This window comes from Diospyros lotus, chromosome 11 (assembly GCF_014633365.1).
Source record: "Diospyros lotus cultivar Yz01 chromosome 11, ASM1463336v1, whole genome shotgun sequence".
NCBI classification, from domain to species: Eukaryota; Viridiplantae; Streptophyta; class Magnoliopsida; order Ericales; family Ebenaceae; genus Diospyros; species Diospyros lotus.
In genome coordinates this window covers 8,654,577-8,676,409 of record NC_068348.1, presented here as the reverse complement: position 1 = coordinate 8,676,409, position 21,833 = coordinate 8,654,577, and the positions used below count along the sequence as shown (strand labels likewise).

Genomic DNA, 21,833 nt, shown 5'->3' with positions numbered 1-21,833 from the left:
ATATACATATATTTATATATAAGAATACATACATTATAAGTATATATATATGCACATATATATTCATACTATCAAGAATTAGCACACATCCAAACACCTATGCATAGACCATTTTTTTACGAGCCTTTTATCCTAATGAACTTGCATTGAACTTTATTGTTTCCGTTGTTATTAAGCCAAAAGAAAAAATGAGAAACTATAAAATGTTTTGTGGACAGATATCCTGAATTTTAATGATGCTTCGGTAATCTACACCAATAAAATATGAAACACCTAGACACTGATAGGACTCGGGCTTGATGACCTGGCATTATTGGTGGTGAATTGCTATGATACTTTAGTATAGAATACTGCAACACAAATATTTAGGAGTACCTAGGGCTCATTAGGAAAGACTCTGATGCTTCAATCAGAGATAGGATGAGACAAAGAGGTGTCTGAGAGGTCAAAGACACCCAAGAATAATAAGAGCAAAGTATGATCACAATGGAGAATAGGGCTTTAGAGTACCATGTCATGACCCAAGGATTCATAGAGGGACAATATAAAAAATAAGCTTATAATAGTTGTTAGAAGGTATTTTAGCAATTGATTAGTAGCACATGGGTGTGTTGTGCATGCTGTTAGAAGCCAAATATGCCTATATAAGGCTACCATAAACGGATGAGATCTTCATGCTTGAATTGATAAATGGAATTCTCATTTTCTCTCTAGATTTCTCTCCAATCTCCCTCTTGCTTCCCTCTGCATCTCTCCCTCATTTCTCTCTAAATTCTCATCCATTTCTGTCTAATTTTCCCCTCCAATCATTTTGTTCTTAATCTTCAACATCTTGAATCCTTTCGATTGACAATCCAATCCTAGGCTAAACCCTAGGTACACGACAATGATTTTGTTTATGAACATAAACAAACGAAGCTTGAATGTGAATGGATGCAAATGATGAGAGCTCGAACACCATTCACAAAGCTTGACTCATAAGCAAGTTGAGCTTGAATATACTTATAAATAAACAAGTCGAGACAAAGTAGAGCTAGCTTAGCTTGACTCAACTCATTTACACCCTTATTTTATACCCACCCAAGTAGTCTAGAAGGCATACCTTGACCTAATAAAACACTTCGACTTAAGAAACCTTGTAACTCAATTTTAAGATTGGGGCTACACATTGGCTAAGAAGACTCACCCCAACTTTGATTAAATGAAACCAACCTGACATGGTGATGGCCCCTACCTCTAGTTTCATCTACATTCCAATAATGCCTAACTTTGGCTATGTTGGCTCATACAAGGTTCAATCAACCCTTAGGTTCATTGGGTGGAAATCGCTATTCTAACAGACACCTCCATGTTGTCAACTACTAGCTAATCCTTGAGCAATAGACACTAGTGAGGACATATCCCTAACATACAACACCCTACTAATAATAACAATCCTAACAAACTGAGCTCACTAACAATGACATCGTTAACTATTCCTAAATCTAATCATTTCAATTATAGCAACATTACACAAGTCCCACACATATGGACAGCATGCATGACTAATCACATGCTCCAGCATGCCCAAGGCATGAGATAAAGGACCCACATTGCGAAGGAAGCCTATAAGTACCTTCAAGAACGACATTTAATAGATCTTCTTCAGTTATCTTTCACATCCCAAGTACTACAAAACCCTTTTCTCCATTACAATCATACTTTGCTCTTACGATGCTAGCGTGTCTACAACCTTTCGAACCCCCCCCCCCCCCCTCCCGCCCCCCAAACCTCATCTAATCTCTAACTTTAAGTATTAAAGGGACCTTATACTAAAGTATCAAAGTAGTTCACAATGACCGCGCTAGATCACTGAGCTTGAGTCCAATCGACGCTCAGGTGTTACAACTTTTATTGGTGCAAATTCTAGAAGCATCAATTGACACTATTTGTGGGAATCACTAGATTACCTACATGTACTGCTTATAGCCAGAGGTTGAGTAGGGGAGAAGAAGAGTCCCACCACCTAAGACAACAATAATGATTTGAGCTCGAATAGCACATCAAGGCAACCATCAATAGTGGCAACTGGGAATCACCATTGATGGCTAACACCCAAAATGTGACAGAAAATCCACCACCATCTCCCTGCAAAGAAGTTGATCATGAACCAAAGGCCATTGGTATACTACCATATATCGTGTTGCAAACCCTTTACTCTCAAAATCACCAATGCTCAACTTCCGTCCAACTTCAACTTCCCACCTCTAGACCAATATGACAGGATAGATGACTCAATGACCCACCCAAATAGTTATAGAATTGCAATGGATTGCCAAAGGGAACATGAGGCCTTTGTCTGCAGGGGCTTCCTCAAAGACCCTCAAGAAAGGAGCCAATGATTGGTTTAATTTGTGAGAGATTGAGAGTGTGGGGGTTTTCTAAGAACTGGTTGATAAATTTGTGGCTCATTTTGGCTGTTATTATAAGGTAAAGAAGCTTTGCGCCAGCCCTATGTGGATCAAGCTAGAGGAGGAGACTCTTTGGTAATATGTGGCTAGGTTCAAGGAGGCTACTATTGAAGTTGACCACCTTGAGGAGAAGGTCACAATCACTTAATGTAGCTAGCAGTAGTGAACCTCAAATTGATTGTACATTTGGGTACTCGTAATACAAGTAGATGTATCATAAGAATTTATTATATTTATCAACCAAACCATAAGGACCTCCAACCTCATGGGCCAATCCACTTCTCTTGCAACTGTTTTTCCATTTCCTTCACTTGCTAACCTCAGGCCCTGTCTAATAAAGATTAGGTGTTCAAAATTACATATAGTATATTTGCAATTGACAGCATCTGATAGCATATAAGCACCTCTCATAAATTCATTAAAAATGGACATTTTTGGTAAACAAATAGGCCTTAATTTTAAGTCAATGAGACAAGATCATCACTGTGTGCTAAATATATCTGGTGGATGATAGCTTTTTATTTTACTCTTCACTAACTTATGCATCTAGAATTCAAGTTCAAAATTTAGGACTTAATTTTCGTTTCAGTTTCACCAAATATCTCTATAAACTATTTGAGATATCTTAATTCTACCCATCCATGTTCCCCAACCTAGTGCTTGTACAGTCCATATTAAAGAAACAAAAACAAATCTAAGTAGACGCAGACCCTAGAATAGAATATCCTAGTTCCTGTAGATTCCTTAGGAGTAGGCATTATAACACAATCATTATTACTAAGAACAAATCTACGTATTTCTAGTTTATCAGTATTCACAGAAATCATAGGAAACTCTAAGAATATATTTGGTATATCATGGACTATTTCTCAATTAAGGCACAAAAAAACAAATACATGTAGGATAAGTAGCCAGAAACTTCATGAAAACAAATAACTCAAGTTTATGCAACAAAATTGAGTTGTAAGTGATGTACTTGTCCAGGAAATGCTTGGCATAGTGCCCTGATGGTAGAATTCTGTACCCAGGTGTCATCAATTGATGAAACTTCAGGGGGAACTGAATTGGATGTGCCATCATTAGCAGCCCCGCAATTCACCATGATACGTCCATTTGGCATCAACTTGGCATGCAATTCCAACCAAGTTGCAACCTGTCCAAAATAACAAAAACACTTATTAGATTGCACATAAATTTTAAGAAACACTTGCTGTATACAATACTGTGACCAAGGATAAGAAAAGATGTTTATGAGCATGTTTGGGAGAATAGAATCTTCTGTACTAAGTTAAAATTGGAGGATGTTCTAAATTTTTACAAAAATGGCCTCAAATGCCAAAACCAAGGTGCAATTAATGTTCTTAGTCTTAAAGCATCATATAGAACAATGAAAACTACAGATATTGCAACGGGTCAGTCAAACTTCACTGTATCAGATCATGCAGATTGAGAAATGTGTATGGCAATATTAACTCGGTGCCCTTTGAGATGTTTTCCTAGTTAGTTAGGTTGGAGTATTTTATTCAGTTGGGCTTAGATACTTTGGTGTCTAAAGCAATGTTTAAGTTGGGATGTTATCCTTGTATTACTTGACTGTCTAGATATCCAAAAACCAAGTAATAAATTCAAAATAATGAATGTTAGCCATACATTATGACACATCTTTGATCACTAATAGATGTGTTTGATGCAAATGCATTGTAACTAGAGTACTTGGCCAATGTCCTAGTTTATTGGTGACAAATGATTTGCCTAAAGATAGGAAATTTGTGAATACTTATGCACATCAATCACCTCAAGGTGGACTAACTGGGAATTATAGGGTTACATGGCTTGGTGGTTTGAGTCGGAGGTTTTCAATGACACATCACCTAAATGGACGATTTAGTGCCAATAGACCAACTTGACTGGGAAAGAATGTTCTTCTTGTCATTCTATTAGGAATGGTTCTTAGGGGGAAGGCATATCAACAAGTAGTTGAAACTGATTTGGGTCGGAAAAATCCTTATGGCAAGAACCAACTCCAAGGAAGACTAGAGTACATTGTATTGAAACCTTAGTAACAATCATTTGATGATAGAACAGGATGAACTAATAGCTATAAGAGTAATAAAAAAAGTATGAGACCTAACCTAGCAAACATATAACTAGAGTGAGGTAATTGAGATTTAAAATCACATTAAATAAGTGTTACATGACAGTGCCATCTAAAGTTAATTTTAGTAAAGCTAATCCAGCTGGTATATGTACCTCTTGCAACTGTGGCAAAACTCTTCCACCAGAAAACAAATCAATCACGAGGCCTGTTAAATACATTCCCAAATGAACATAACCATACAATTGGTAAAGAAAAGAAATACGAAAGCATAACCATAGCTACACCAAAGAAAAGAAATATGAAAATCTCTAAGATATATACAAACAAATTATTAGCAATATTAAGTTTCAAAAGGCAAGTAAAGTCTTTAATATTAAGTTTCTACCATTGGCATATTCCCAGGACAAAATGTTATTTTAGCCTTTTATGTTTTGGCAACTCTTGTGTTATGCCTAAGGCTTTTGTCCAAGAATGGCCTAAATGAGTTGTACAAATTGTTTGTCATGGTCTGATGGGCTTCCAGGTGATACAATAGACCGTAGTGACCTACTGTTGGATTAGTGTTAGTCATAGTTGTTAAAGGTGCGCCTAGGCGCAAGGCGCCTTAAAACGCAAGTTCGCCACCTCGCCTGGGTCGAGGCGAGGATTTTTCAGCGAGGCCCTTGCCTTGCACGGTGAGGCACCAGGGCGTGAGGCGCGCCTAGGTGCGCCTCATGAAACCTAGGTTTTAATTAAAACCTAGGCAGCGCTCCTCACTCCTCTCAACTCCAGCCACGCCCACATCCTCTCCAGCCTCTCCTCTCCAGCTCGCCTGATCTTCCTCTTTCTCTCCTCTCCAGCCGCGCCTGCATCCTATCTTCCTCTCTAGCTCGGCCCGATCTTCTTCTTCCTCTCCTCTCTAGCCGCAACCCCCTCCTCTCTTCCTCTCCTCTCCTGCTCGAACCGATCTTCCTCTTCCTTTCCTCTCCAACCGTGCCCGCCTCCTCTCTTCCTCTCCTCTCCAGCCACGCCCGCCTCCTCTATTCTCTTCTGCTCACGCTCTTCTCCTCTCTTCCTTTCCTCTCTTCTCCTCTGCTCTTCAAACTATTAAGCAACCCACTACCCACCAAAAGTCGCTGTCAATCTCAGTTCCAGGCTTCCAGCCTCCCCTCTTCTTGGTTCTAGCCTACCCTTGTGAGTTCGTTACTTGTTTTTTATTTGATTATTTCTTGCATTCTTGCTTAATTTATCTTGCTAGTTGTTTCTCTCTCTTTATAGTTTATACAGTTGTTGTTTTCTTGTTTTCTTTATAGTTTATCAATGTCATCGACAACTTCCAAAACTGACCCGGCATGGAATTATTTTGAAGTTGATCCTAATGATAGAAATATCACCACATGTAAATTTTGTCGTAAAGTAACAAAAGGTGGTATATTTCGGGCGAAACAACATATTGTGGGTGGTTTTAGTAATACTAAAGCTTGTCCAAAATGTCCTCCATCAGTAAAAGAAGAGATTGGAGAGTACATGCAAAAGAAGAAGAATAACAAGGATGAGCGAAATATGGCACCGTTAGATGATGATTTTCAATTTGGTGAAGAGTATGATGATGATGATGATGAGCTGCCGCCTCAAAGTAGAAAAAGACCCAATATATCTACTGAAAGTGGAAGCGATACTGGTAGTGTTGGTAGTGTTAAAGGGCCAACACAAAAGGGTCCACTTGATGTTTTTCTTAAAGATCCAGAAGTTAATGTGTTGAAAAGCATGGCCAAAGGAAAGCAAACAAGTTTGGGTGAGAATGAGTTTGCAAAAAAAGAGTTAAGAGCTCGAGTTTGTAGAAGCTTTGCACGATGAATGTATGATGCAGGCATTCCATTCAATGCAATGACATATGACAATTTTAAAGTCTTTATAGAAGCAGTTAGTCAGTATGGTTCAGGTGTGAAGCCGCCTAGTTACCATGAAGTCAGGGTTCTCCTTCTCAAACAAGAGGTGGAAGCCACTCGTGCAATGATGAAAGATCATGAAGAGGCGTGGGCCAAATATGGATGTTCCATTTTGTCAGATGGCTGGAAAGACAAGAGGGAAAGTACATTGATTAACTTTTTTGTTAATTCTCCTAAGTATAACAAGGTAGATGGGTTCTTTGGAAACTATATGGCTATTAGAAAGAGAGCTGAGAAATCACTAGGTACACACACACACACACATATATATATATATTACATTATATATATAATCATTCTAGATAATAGATAATAATTAACCCATGAATTTTATTGGACAGCTGAATGGTGGGCTTCATATGGAATGTCAACACCCACGTTGCAAAAATTTGCAATTAAAATTCTCAACTTGACTTGTAGTTCATCTGGATGTGAACGTAATTGAAGTGTGTTTGAAAATGTAAGTGCATTGTACATATAACACTTACAATTTTTATTAGTAGTTGGTTTGTTTCATGTAGCTTATCCTTAGTATGTTTTTGCATAAATTGTTGCAGCTTCATACTAAATGGAGAAATAGGCTTGATCAACTTCGTTTAAACGTCTTGGTATTTGTGAAATACAATAGAGCATTGAGGCGTCGGTATCATATGCATGATACCATTGACCCTATCATATTGACCCACATTGATGAAAGCAATGAATGGTTGACTGGAAAACTTGATGAGGAGAATGATAAAGATGATGAAATTGTTTTTCTGGATGACGTTGGGGATGGGTTGACTGAAGTAATGTCACTGCGGCTGCAGGAGTTGGAGAGCTTAGTTATCAATTTAGAATTAAACAAACTCGATCACAATCGGGTTCAACTTCGGCTTCGACTTCAAAGTGGTGAGTAATTCAAGAGATTGAAGAGGAGGAGGAAAGTGAGGCAGAGACCGAAGATGATGAAGACTTGCAAGAGGGAGAAGAATTGGGAGATGAAGAAGAAGATGAAGGGGTGATTGAAGGGGATGATGAAGATATTGATCTTGATGTTGATGATCTCCTTGATGATGATTGATTAAAAAACTTCTTTATATTGATTGTAGATTTGTAGCGTTTATGCATTTGTTTAGAACTTTGCATTATGATTGGTACTTGTTTGAGTTTGAGACTTTAAGTTTGAACTTTAATGATGTTTCTAGTTTAGAATTTGCATGACGAAAGAATCAACTTTGATGTTGTTAGTTTATAAAATTTAAAGATAATGAATCATGAATGATATGAATGTGTTATTATTGATAATTTGATAGTTATTTATGATTTTACAAGATTTTGAGTTCTTTTCTAAAAGGTGTGCCTCGCTTCGCAAAGGCGCACCTCGCCTCGTGCGCCTCACGCCTCAGGCTCCAGGACCTTTTGCGCCTCACGCCTTTCAGAACCATGGTGTTAGTAGGGTGTGAGGAAAGATTAAAACAGAACAGTAGCTGTTGTGAAATCCATTGAATTCTCAGGCCACAATACCAAAATAGAAGGTTTGATGACAGACCATGGCCACAATACGTAAAGCATAGCCATGCCAAATTGGATAGTGTTCACCATGGGAATACCATGGGCCGAACATGACCACAGTATGCAGAATTAGAATTTGCTTTTTTTGAAAGTTTCTCAACTTTGGGATGTATATTCTCATATTTAGGGAAGTCAAAATCTGAGATCTGATATTTTCCTTGCAATATCATTCTACAAACTATAGGAAAGCAATCAAATTAGCATGTTTAGAATTCTCTACACATGGGTGCAAGATTGTTGAGTTTAAATATGAAGCAAAATCAAAGATATTGAAACATAAGAATGTGGTAACTATAAGTAAGTGATTACTGTGCATTTTTCTTGTGCTTCAGATCTAAGAAAACAAAGTGCCTTTGAAGAAGATATCATTGTTCAGTTAAAAGAATTTCATCAGGATTTCTTCTTCTTCACATCATTCTACTACAAAAAAAGGTTCTAAATCTTGTCAGTGACCAACCAAGAGGTGATCTTAGTTCAGTCATCAGGAATCTGAAGATTTTGAAGCATCAACACTGGAGGAAGCATGCACGTGTGACTGAGCATATGGTGAGTACTTGAAAAGTTCACTTGCAAGGTTGAGCAGTCAACACCAGAGTTTTGTGCGCCCATACAACTAAGGTATATTTGTAAGAAGTCTCCCTTGTACTTCATTTTCTCATTAGAGTAGAGTTACTTGATTGTACATGGCCATTTAGTTTTTCCTGTGACGGTTTCCAAGTAAAAAGTGCCTTTGTCTTCTCTTTACTTTTACTTTTGTAGGATTTGATACGAACAATGTAAATGGAAGATGAAAAATATTATTGCTCCACTAGGATTACATGATGACCCTTCGCTTATAGGGCTGGGAAATCTATAGATTTAGGAATATGTCATTGTCAAAAGTAAACAGATTATACAATCAAGAATGTTTACAAGATACAATAGGATCTTTACAAAAATGAGGATATGATTGTGGATTGAGGATATGATTAGATCCCACAAGATATGGAAGCTTTCTGGATTTAGGAAGATTTGAAGGATTGCATAGTGCTTGATTATTCAACACTCCCCCTCAAGATGGCTTGTGAATATCTTCCATGCTTATCTTGGCAATAATCACAATGAAAGTTGTGCTGGTTAGGGCTTTAGTAAAGACATCCACAAGCTGATTCTTGGATTGAACAAAAGAAATGCATAGCTGCCCTGTAGTGAGTTTCTCCTTGATGAAATGTCTATCTGTCTCAATATGTTTAGTCCTATCATGCTGAACATGATTGTTGACAATACTTATTGCTACTTTGTTGTTACTATACAGCATGACAGGCTTGTCATTGGTCAGTCCAAGTTCTTCCAGTGCTTTCCTTATCCATGAGAATTCACACACCCTTAGGGTCATGACTTTGTATTCAGCTTCTGCACTTGATTTGCCTACTACATTCTGTTTCTTACATCTCCGTGTGACCATATTTCCTCCAACGAAAGTGCAATATCCTGATGTAGACCACCTATCATCAAGGCATCCTGCCCAATTAACATCAGTAAAACCTTCAATGTTAAAATTCCCTTTATTTGAGAACAATATATCTTTCCCCAGTGCAATTTTCAAGTACCTTAGGATCCCATAGACTACTTCCATGCGAATATCCTTAGGTTTATGCATAAATTGACTCAGAACTCCAATGGCATAGGCAATGTCTAGTCTGGTGTGAGATAGATAGATAAGTTTTCCCATTGTCAGATCCACAAGGATCTAGCAATGCTTGAAGAACTAATCTCTCCCAACTAGTAGAGATCACAGTAAGAACGAGAAGGATCTTATGAAAGGGAGGGAAAGAGAATTAGAAGAGTAGAGAGAGAGAGAGAGAGAGAGAATATGAGAGAGATTGAGAAGGGAATTGAAAGGGAATTCAGATTTCATTCAAATTCTCGATACCTTGAATAGTAAGGTCAGCCACAATTTATAGCCTCCCCTCACATGCTGCATCTCCCGCCCAAAATAATTGCCTAAGTAACACAAATCACTGGTGCCCTATACAATGGTTTATAGCATCCTCTTTCCATTATTTTTTATTTATTACAGTATGCCCTCGGTACATGACAAATACCCTCCCCTTGAGACATTTCTTGTCCTCAAGAAATAGTTAGGAGACTAGCAGCTCTTGGAAACTGCTTAAATAAGTCTGGGAGGTACGTGCTGCTGTTGATCGGCATGCTGGACCGCTGGACCACTGCACCAGTACTTACATGAATGGGGCTCCATGTTGATAGATGACTCTGCGATCTACAATGGTAGCCGGTTCTAGGGGTAATTCAGAGTCAAGGGGTCTCTAGGGTAGCTAGTCACTGACTGGTTGGTTCCCCACTGCCTTCTTCAGCAATGATACATGAAACACTGAGTGGATTTGAGTTCCCTCTGGTAGTTGTAGTTTGTAGGCTACATTTCCCACTTTGGCCATAATGGGAAAAGGACCAAAGTATCTGGGACTCAACTTAGAGATAGGGCTGGGAGCTGAGGATTTGAGATGGGGTCCCTTTAGCTTAAGGTAAATTGCCTCCCCCACACTGAATGTTCTTTCACTCCTTCTTTTGTCCACCATTTGTTTCATTCGATTCCGAGATGGCTAAGTCCTTCTTCAGTTGCTGAAGGACCTGCTATCTCTGCTGCAGGTGTTCATTCACCGCAACCACGCTAGTAGGGCCAGATAGGGCCGGCAATAAGGGGGGCTGGTAGCCAAATAGGGCCTCGAAGGGTGGCATTTTAATGGCACTGTGGTAGGTGGAGTTGTACCACCATTGTGCTACTGAAATCCACTTGTGCCAGCTTTTTGGGTGTGCAAAACGCAGGCACCTGAGGTAGGTTTTGAGGCATTGATTGACTCTCTCAATATGTCCATCAATTTGAGGATGATAGGCAAAAAAGAGGTTTAGCTTAGCTCCCAATGATTTCATTAGTGACTGCCATAGGAGGCCAGTGAAAACCTTGGCTCAGTTTGACACTATAGTCTTCAGCACCCCATTCACTTTTACCACCTGATCTAAGAAAACCCGAGCTACTTCATGTGCTGTGTAAGGGCCATAAAAGAAGCAAATTTGGAGAACCTATCCACCACCACAAATATGCAGTCATTCCTTTCCTATCTTGGAAGCCCTTCAATGAAGTCCATGGATACACTCTCCCATGCCTGCCTCGGAATATTCAGTGGTTGTAAAAGCACTGGATAGGCCACGGTCTAATATTTGCATCTCTTACACACATCACATACAACGACAAACTTCATCACCTCCTCTTTCAACTTAGGCCAATTAAACAGCTACTTCAACTTGTGATAAGTATTTTGGACTCTGGAATGGCCACCGAGAGGGGATTCATGTAAGGCTTGCAGTATCCTCCTCTTTAGTTCTATGTTGTTTCCTACCATCAATCTACCTTTGAATCTTATCACCCCATTTGCCAGTGTATACCCCACTTTACTTGTAGAAGCAATTATCAATTGCTCCAAAAGAGTCTTGGCCTGCTCGTCCCCCTCATAAGTCTTAGCCACCTCTTGACACCACTCTGGAACTAAAGCTGAGATAGCAACAACTGTTCCATCTTCAGGGCATCTAGACAAAGCATCTGCTGCAATGTTCTCCTTCCCTTTCTTGTATTGTATTGTGTAGTCTAGGCCCATTAGTTTAGTCGTCCCCTTCCTCTGTAAGTGGGTGTGAAGTTTCTGTTTTAGTAGAAACTTCAAACTCTCATGATTGATTTTTATGATAAACTTGTTCCCCTCTAGATAATGTCTCCATTTTTCTACTGCAAAAATAACGGCTAATAACTTCTTTTCATACACACTGAGGCCCATATGTTTTAGAGCTAAGGCCTAACTTATAAAGGCTAAGGGTCTACTTTCTTGCATTAGCACTGCCCCTATGCCCATTCCATTAGCGTATGTCTCCACCACAAATGTCCTGCTAAAATCAGGTAGGCCAAGCACTGGGGCCTCACTCATAGCTCTCTTTAGTGACTCAAAGGCAGCCTCTGCCTTCTAATCCCACTTGAAGCTGTCTTTCTTCAATAAGTCTGTAAGTGGCCTACCTCTGGCTCCATACCCCTTTACAAATCTTCTATAATAACCAGTCAATCCCAAAAAAACCCTCAGGGCTTTAACAGTCATCGGTCTTGGCCAGTTAGTCATGGCAACCACTTTTTTTAGATCTATACTCACTCCTTGGCCTGATATGATATATCCCAAATACTCCACTTGGCTTTGTGCGAAGGCACACTTTGATCTCTTAATATACAGCTTGTTGATCTTAAGAATTTCAAATGTAGTCCTCAAATGTTTTAGGTGGAGTTCAAAGGTTTGGAATATCATCAAAAAATACAAGAATGAAATCTCTGAGGTATGGCTCAAAAATTTGGTTCATTAGAGATTAAAAGGTGGTTGGGGCATTGGTTAAGCCAAAGGGCATGACAAGGAACTCATAGTGGCCCTGGTGCGTTCTAAATGCAGTTTTGGAAATGTCCATAGGTTCATCCGGATTTGGTGGTATCCGGATCTCAGGTCCAACTTATAAAACATAGTGGCATGTTTAAGTTCATCTAGTAGGACATCAATGAGTGGGATGGGAAATTTGTTCTTGATGGTTATTTCGTTTAGCTGGCGGTAATCAATACAAAATCGCCATCGCCAGGAACCATCTTTTTTTTTTTTTTTTTTTACCAACGACACTGGCTATGCAAAAGGGTTGTGGTTGGGTCTTATGACTGACTTGTGGAGCATCTCTTTAACCAATTTTTCGATCTTTGTTTTTTGGTGAGAAGGGTAGCAGTAGGCACGAATGTTAACAGGTTCTATGTGGGGTTTAAGGTTGATGGCGTGGTCAATGGCTTGGGTTGGGGGTAGAGATTGAGGCTCTACAAATAAATTCTCAAATTAAACTAGGAGTATATTAAGTAGATCAAAATGGTGTACCTTAGTGTTGTATTGTGGTGAACTTTTGATGGTTAACACGAACTCTCTGTTAGGCCCCCGGTTTTGCATACTTACTATAGGCGTCACAAGCATCCGAAGGGAGTTGAGGGTACAGCTGGAGGAAGCACCAATCAACAAGTGCGCTAAGGGGTAGGATAGATATTTGGCTGGTTTGTGTAACAAACCAGCAGACACGCCTGCATAACCAAATACGGTTATGCAGGAGAGAGAGAAGGGAATAACAGCTTATAAAAGGGGTAGGAAGAGAGTGAGAAAGGTGTGAAGAATTTGGAGTGATTGTAGGAGAGTTCTGGGCCTCTCAAACGCCCAGTTGCTGCTATTCTTACTTTCATTTTCTTGTAATTCCAATTCTGAAATACAATTCAATCCATTTCATCCTTTGGAGATCCTTCCTATCGGTTGGATCACATCATTTTGGTATCAGAACAATAGTCGATCGCCACGGTAAACTTAACCGAGAGAGTGGGGGACCTGGAGGGGAAGGTTGACACGATGAGGGGAGAGATTCAAACCATCAACCGGAACGTAGCAGAAATGCTGGAGCAGTTTGCTATCATGCGCACAAGGTGGGACAAACAGGAACGGGAGCGGAAGGCTAAGGCTCATGGGAACGACTGGCCACCGGAATTGACCCCAGATTCCGAAGTGACACCAGGAGGGGGTATGAGTCACAGAATGGAGGGAAGCATGAGCGCTGCATGGCGACCGGAGGGGAGAGGTAGGAGGCTGGAAATGCCTACCTTCGAAGGAGACAATCCAGACGACTGGATTTTCAGGGCGGAGAGATACTTCACGATCAACCAGCTCTCGGAGGATGAGAAGATAGAGTCCGCTGCATTATGCTTCGAGGCAAGGGCCCTCGCTTGGTTCCAGTGGGAGTCTAGGCGCAGGGGGATCCGTAGCTGGGAGGGGCTCAAGCAGGGAATTCTTAACCGATTCCGCCCAACTCAAGAAGGGTCGCTGGAAGAGAGGTTCCTTGCTCTGCGACAAGAAGGCACGGTTAAGGAATATAGGCTGATGTTTGAGGCATTGGCGGTACCTGTGTCAGACATCTCTGAGGCGTTCTTGGAAGGACATTTCATCAACGGCCTTAAGCCTAAAATTAAGGCTGAGATCAGGGTATTACAACCCAGGGGGTTGGATCGGGTCATGCTAATAACGTAATGTATAGAGGATAAAAATGCAGCCGTCCTGAGCTGCGGTAGGGGGTTCGGACCAGTGGGAAGTAAAATTCCCACCTACTCTACCACTAACACCGTTAGAATCCCTCCCACTCAATCCAGAAGCCCGACTCCTTATTCGAGAGTCTCGAACCAGGTGAGCAGTAAGCTACCAGTGGCCGAGAGTGGTAGTAATGTTCCTTTTAAACGGCTCAGTGAGTCTGAGTGGAAAGCCAAGAGGGAGAAGGGATTGTGTTTTCGTTGTGATGAGAAATACTCGATTGGCCACAGGTGCAAGAACAAGGAGCTGCACGTTATGATGATCTATGATGAAGAGAAAGAGAGGGAAGGATCCCAAAGGGGAACCACGGAGGTGAGAGAAGACGAGGGGGGAGAGGAAGTGCACCAAGGCAGTGAAATCATTGAACTCTCTATGAATTCGGTGGTTGGTTTAACAACACCGCAGACCATGAAGCTATAAGGCGTTATCGAAGGGCAACCAGTAGTAGTACTGATCGATGGGGGGGCGACGCACAACTTTATAGCGGCCGAGTTAGTTCAACGACTGGGACTGCCGCGAACAGAAACGACTGGTTATGGTGTTATCATGGGAACGGGAATGGCAGTGCAAGGGGCCGAGATTTGCAAGGGGGTAAAGTTGCATCTACAAAACTTGCAAATAGTGGAAGATTTTCTACCTCTGGAGCTGGGTAGCTCAGATGTAATTCTTGGGATGAAGTGGTTGGCTGCGGTGGGAAAAATGAGAGTGGATTGGAAGGCCTTGACTATGAAGTTCCAGGTGGGGGGATTAGCCGTGACCTTGCAGGGAGACCCTAGCTTGAGCAAAAGCTTGGTATCCCTAAAGGCAATGATGAAGGCTTTCAAGGAGAATGGAGAAGGAGTGCTGCTTGAATTGGGAACGATGGCATCTGATTACAGTGACAAAACGGTCAAGATCCCACCGTTCCTTAAGCAAGTGTTAGCTGAGTTCGAGGAGGTGTTTTCAGCACCTAAAGGGCTGCCTCCTTCCAGAAAGAAGGATCATGCCATCAACCTGCTGCCAGGCACAACTCCGGTCAGTGTGCGGCCCTACCGTTATCCCTATCTACAGAAAAACGAGATTGAAAAGATGGTAGGAGAGATGCTAGCCGCAGGGATCATACAACCCAGTTCCAGCCCCTTTTCGAGCCCGATTCTACTGGTCAAGAAGAAGGATGGAGGGTGTAGGTTCTGTGTGGATTATAAGGCATTAAATAAGGTGACAGTGGCCGACAAATTCCCAATTCCAGTGATTGAAGAGCTGCTAGATGAGCTTCATGGAGCCAAGGTCTTCTCCAAACTCGACCTTAAGTCCGGGTATCACCAAATTCGCGTCAAGGCAGAGGATATTCCAAAGACAGCATTCCGGATGCATGAAGGCCACTACGAATTCCTCGTAATGCCTTTTGGATTGACTAACGCGCCAGCCACATTTCAGTCACTGATGAATGACATCTTCAGAGAACAGATGAGGCGTTTCGTGCTAGTTTTCTTCGACGACATCTTGGTTTTTAGCAAAGACTTGGAACAGCATGCACAACACTTGTGCTCTGTTCTGGAGGTGTTGGCAGCTAACCATTTATTTGCGAATAAGAAGAAGTGTTCGTTCGGACAATTGGAAATTGAGTACCTAGGTCACATTATATCACATGAAGGAGTCTCGGCTGATTATAACAAGGTAAAAGCCATGTTAGAGTGGCCCTCTCCCGCCACACTGAAGGAGTTGCGTGGTTTTCTTGGTCTCACCGGGTACTATAGGCGTTTTGTTAAAGATTATGGCAAGATAGCTTGGCCACTCACGGACAAACTCAGGAAGGGTAATTTCTTTTGGGATGAAGCGGCTGAGCAAGCTTTCCGCCAGCTCAAAGCTGCCATGGTGTCACTGCCCGTGTTGGCTTTGCCGAATTTTGACAAACCATTTGAGGTGGAGACGAATGCTTCGGGACATGGCATGGGGGCTATGTTAATGCAAGACCATCGACCTATTGCATACTTTAGTCAGGCGTTTAATCAGTTCGGTAGGAGGAAATCAGTGTATGAGAGGGAACTAATGGCCATTGTGTTCTCGGTACAAAAATGGAGACACTACCTCTTGGGACAAAAATTTGTGGTCAGGACGGATCAAAAAAGTCTCAAGTTCTTGATGGAACAGAGATTGGTGAGTCCAGAATATCAAAAGTGGATGGTGAAGTTAATGGGATTTCGGTTTGAAATCCAATATAGACCTGGGTTGGAGAATAAAGCGACTGATGGGTTGTCCCGCATCAGCCACTCTGCTGCCCTCCTAGCTTTAACTGTTCCTCAGGTTCTCCAACTGGATCAGCTAGCTAAGGAGGTAGCTGACAATGAAGAGCTACAAGTGGTGGTCAAGGACCTCCAGCGGGATCCTACTTCCAAACCCCATTTTCAGTTGGTGGACGGTTTCCTTTTTTACAAAGGGAGGATATATCTACCGAAGGGTTCTTCTCTCATCCCATTGCTCTTACATGAGGGTCATGATGGGAGTGTTGCGGGGCACTTGGGATTCTTGAAGACTTACAAGAGGATCGCGGCAAGTGTGTATTGGTTGGGGATGAAGAGGGACATTCACAGGTATGTAAGCCACTGTGCGGTTTGCCAGCAAAACAAAGTACTGGCACTCAAACCAGGAGGACTTTTGCAACCCCTTCCGATTCCAAATCAAATTTGAAAAGACCTTGCGATGGACTTTATCGAAGGCTTACCCAGGTCAGGAAAAATAGACTCGATTTTGGTGGTGGTTGATAGACTCAGTAAGTATGGCCATTTTATTGGGTTGAAACACCCTTTTTCTGCTGGAGAAGTGGCAGGAGTCTTCATCAAGGAGGTTGTAAGGCTTCATGGTCTACCACAGTCCATTGTGTCTGATCGGGATAAGATATTCATGAGCAAATTCTGGGAGGAACTCTTTCGTCTCCAAGGTACCAAGCTCCAACGCAGCACAGCTTACCATCCACAAACGGATGGTCAAACGGAGGTGCTGAATAGGACATTGGAGACCTACCTTCGTTGCTTTGCTTCTTCCAAACCAAAATCTTGGTTTGTGTGGCTGCCTTGGGCGGAATTGTGGTACAATACTTCATACCACACAGCCTCTAGAACTACACCTTTCCAGGCCGTCTATGGGCGCGAACCGCCAGCAATACTTAAAGTTGAAAAGGGATCCACTTCGGTTTCAGTGGTAGAGCAGTAGCTTGTCGAGAGAGATCACATTCTGGAGGAACTGAAGGCACAGCTACAAAGAGCTCAAGCTATAATGAAGAAAGGGGCTGATGTGAAGAGAAGAGCAGTAAAGTTTCAAGTAGGGGATCTAGTTTACTTAAAACTAATTCCCTATCGTCGAAAGTCATTGGCTGGTCGTGCCAATGAGAAACTGGCTCCTAGATTCTATGGTCCGTTTGAGATTGAGAGGGAGGTTGGACCGGTGGCTTATAGGTTAAAATTACCTTCATCTTGCAGCATTCACCCCGTGTTCCATGTGTCTCAGCTGCGAGAGGCCAAAGGGGCATTGCAAGCCACGGTGGATATTCCCAATCAGTTAAGTGCAGAGCTGGAGATGCTGGTCGAACCGGAGGCAGTATTGGGAGTCAGACCAGGCAAAGGAAATAATGTGGAAGGTTTGGATGTTCTTCTGTAATGGAAGGGGTTACCCCCATTAGAAGCCACTTGGGAGCCTTTCAGCCTCATTCAGCAGCAGTTTCCAGGTTTTCACCTTGAGGACAAGGTGAAAGTTGGGGGAGGGAGTGATGTTAGGCCCCCGGTTTTGCATACTTACTATAGGCGTCACAAGCATCCGAAGGGAGTTGAGAGTACAGCTGGAGGAAGCACCAATCAGTAGGTGCGCTAAGGGGTAGGATAGATATTTGGCTGGTTTGTGTAACAAACCAGCAGACACGCCTGCATAACCAAATACGGTTATGCAGGAGAGAGAGAAGGGAATAACAGCTTATAAAAGGGGTAGGAAGAGAGTGAGAAAGGTGTGAAGAATTTGGAGTGATTGTAGGAGAGTTCTGGGCCTCTCGAACGCCCAGTTGCTGCTGTTCTTACTTTCATTTTCTTGTAATTCCAATTCTGAAATACAATTCAATCCATTTCATCCTTTGGAGATCCTTCCTATCGGTTGGATCACATCACTCTCCTTTTGTTCTCAGCTCCTCTTTCCTTCGTGGCTAGAACAGAGAACAACTGAGCCACTTGGTTCATCTTGTGTTTGAATAGCCTCGTAACCCTTTGCCCGTAATCGTCTTGCATACCCCCACCTCCTTCCTGCCTCTCAGTGTCATCTTCCTTCCCTTCTTCTCGAAGGTCACCTCCATTTTGTTAAAATCAAAGCAAATCGGGCTAACATTTTTCATCCAATCGACCCCCAATACTACATCACATCCCCTTAATTTTAGTGGCCTCAAATCCCTCTCCCTGCATATCCCAACAGAACCCTGCACGTGTAGACTTGCTCATCACTTTATTCCCATTGGCCACTGTCACTATCAATGACTGAGAGGGAATCAGAGGGCATTTCAACCTTCGATCCGTACCCTCATCCAAGAAACTATGGGCGCTCCCACTATCAATCAAGATCATTAACTTACTCTTCTCCACTTGCCCTTCTACCTTAATTATCTTGTTGTTTGTGAGTCCCTTCAGGGCATGTAGGGAGATCTCACCATTGTCTTCTTCTTCTTGCGTGTGTGATGTTTCCTCCTCTTTCATCGGATCTCCTTCTTCTTCTTCTAATAACAAAAGCTATTTCCTGCATTGATGGCCCACGTAATATTTATCTCCACATCTGAAACAAAGGCCCGCCTGTCTCCTCTAATCCATGGTCTTCCCTCCTTGGGAGTTGGGGGCCGGTAGCGCCAAATTCTTTAGGCCTGGAGATCCCCGTCCCTATTCCTTGTAAAACTCCTGCCAGGCAATGAATTCACTGGGCAACACTCTTATTCACTGCCCTCAACTTCTTCATCAGTGTTTCCACCGCCACCTCGTGTAGCCTAGCACTATCAGCAGCGTGCTTAAGGGTACGTGGTCTTAGCACCTTCACCAGGGGTCTCAATTCCTTGCTCAAGCCGCTTATAAAGCTTGAAACGAAATAAGCCTCGGTTAAGAATGGGTTGTGGTTGAGCATTAAGGCCTTCAACTCCTCAAAACCTAAGTTGGTACTCCATCACCGTTCCAACCTATTTGATTTTGTTAAATTCTTCAACCACATCTGATGACCTCTGATCTCCAAACCTTTCGCATAATTCTTCTACGAAATCTTCCCACCCGCAGAATTCCTAAACCTTGGACCACCCTTGGTACCAAGCGTCCCCTGCATCGTTAAGGTACCACTCGAACACCCTGTCACATCTCCGAACCCACTAGCAGGGATTTGTCCCACTGAACAAAGGAATTTCCAATCTCAACATGGGCAAACCATGCGGATTGTGGTTTACCAGTGCCTCCTGTCGCCGTTCCCACCCAGCCTCCCCTAGCTCACCCTGATCTACTCCTCCAACTGAAGTCTCAGCGGTCCTTTGATTCCTTCCTCTCCCTAGTATAATTGGATCCGTTCTACCTTGTCTGGGCAGAATCAGATATGTCCTCTCTCGAAGAGGAAAATCAAGAGGAATGCTTACCTGATGCTGCCTTACGAACATCACCATAAATCCTTGTAACTCCTTTCGGATCTATGTTACCACCACATCCAACTTCCTGTCCATGGCGATGATCGCCTCATGGTTTCTATTAGATCCCAACTCCAATTGGTTTACCCTTGTCTGCAAAGTCTGCCATCGAGGATTCACATTGCTGCACCTCAGCCTCCAATCCTTTCATCTACGTGCCTTCAGCCATTGACGTCTCCTTCGTTCGTGAGTCCCAGAATTCAGCTCTGATACCAAATTGTCAGATCCACAAGGATCTGACAATGCTTGAAGAACTAATCTCTCTCGACTAGTAGAGATCACAGTAAGAACGAGAAGGATCTCATGAAAGGGAGGCAAAGAGAATTAGAAGAGTAGAGAGAGAGAGAGAATACGAGAGAGATTGAGAAGGGAATTGAGAGGGAATTCAGATTGCATCTCACATACTACATCTCCTACCCAAAATAACCGCCTAAGTAACACAAATCACTATTGCTCCTATACAATGGTTTATAGCGTCCTCTTTCCACTATTTTTTATTTATTACAGTATGCCCTCGGTACATGACACCCATTAATCTCTGATATCTACCTTGATCTACTTTGTCTCCTTCTCTAGTTTTCAATCTATGATTTACCTCAATTGGACTGTCAACAGGTTTGCATCCTAACATCCTTGTTTCCTTTAGCAGATCTAATACATACTTCCTTTGGGATATAAATAGTCCTTTATCTGATCTTATAACCTCTATACCAAGAAAGTATTTTAATTTTCCAAGGTCCTTAATCTCAAATTCTATTCTTAGATATGCTTTCAGCCTTTCAACTTCGTCTGGATCATTTCCAATTACAACTATGTCATCCACATAAACAATAAGGGTTGTCACCTTACCTCTTTTATTTTTGAGGACATGGTGTGATCTGCATTGTTGTGATGGAAACCAAATGTCATAACAGCCTTGTTGAATCTCTTGAGCTAGGCCTTGGAAGACTGTTTGAGACTGTTGAAAGAAGATAAAGATAAGGAAGAACAAGTTGATGGTCCAATAGATAAGGATCAAGATGTTGTGAAAAGATCACAACAAATCAAACTAAAAGATAAAGAGAAAAGATGGTGAAGCAGCCTCAGAAATTAGATAAAGATATCCAAGTTCTCACTCATCCAAATCTGTAAAGTAGTTATCTAAATTGTTGTAATATACTCCTGTAAATTAGGAGAGTTTTTAGGAGCTTTTTTGTATATAAATCACACCTAGATCAACGAAACATTAACGGAGGAATATTCATAGTTCCCCTAATCAATTGTTTTATGGTATCAGAGCCACGTTTTTGTAGCAACCTATTCCTTGTTTCCTATTGTATGTAGGATTCCTAAGTCCACGATATAGCTAAAAACCAATCAGCTAGTGAGACGTCCACTACTAATCTGCTTCCAATGAAGAATACACAAGTTCCAGTCACTCCAATAGCTCTTGATAGTCATTCCCTCTAGATTGCCCAACATAAGCTGAATGAAACCAACTTTAGAAAAGGGTCCCAATCAGTCCTACTGGTAATTCGAGGAAAGGGGAAGGTATGCTATTTGACATGAGCAATTTCAAAGCCTATCACCGAGTCAGCATCCTATAGTGTGTGGGAGGCAGAGAATCCCATTGTTATGGCTTGGTTGGTCAATTCCATGGAACCAAAGATTGGAAGAACCTACCTATTCTACAAGACAACCAGTGAAATTTGAAAAGCTGTCCAAGAGATGTATTCAGACCTGGAGAACACAACCCAATGCTTCTAGATCCGGTCAATTATTCGAATCACAAGGCAAGGTACTAATTCAGTCACTAAATACTACAATACTCTAACTGAATTGTGACAAGAGATGGACTTGTTTTATGAGATCACGTGGGGGTGTTATGAGGATGGAAGAAAATATGACAAGATGGTAGAAAAAGATAGGGTATTTGACTTCCTACATGGCCTAAATTCAAATCTAAATGCAGATTACTTTGAA

General features: G+C 41.8%; 1 protein-coding gene across 1 annotated transcript in view; it reads right to left on the bottom strand.

The window, feature by feature from the left end:
* Positions 1 to 21,833, bottom strand: part of LOC127813102 (uncharacterized) — a 55,906-nt gene that overhangs the window by 1,788 nt on the left and 32,285 nt on the right. Inside the window, exons 6-7 of the mRNA XM_052353859.1 lie at positions 4,701 to 4,753; positions 3,427 to 3,603 (exon numbers count right to left, since the gene is read on the bottom strand). Of these exons, the coding sequence (XP_052209819.1) occupies positions 3,427 to 3,603; positions 4,701 to 4,753 (230 nt within the window). The remainder of the gene's footprint in view (positions 1 to 3,426; positions 3,604 to 4,700; positions 4,754 to 21,833) is intronic.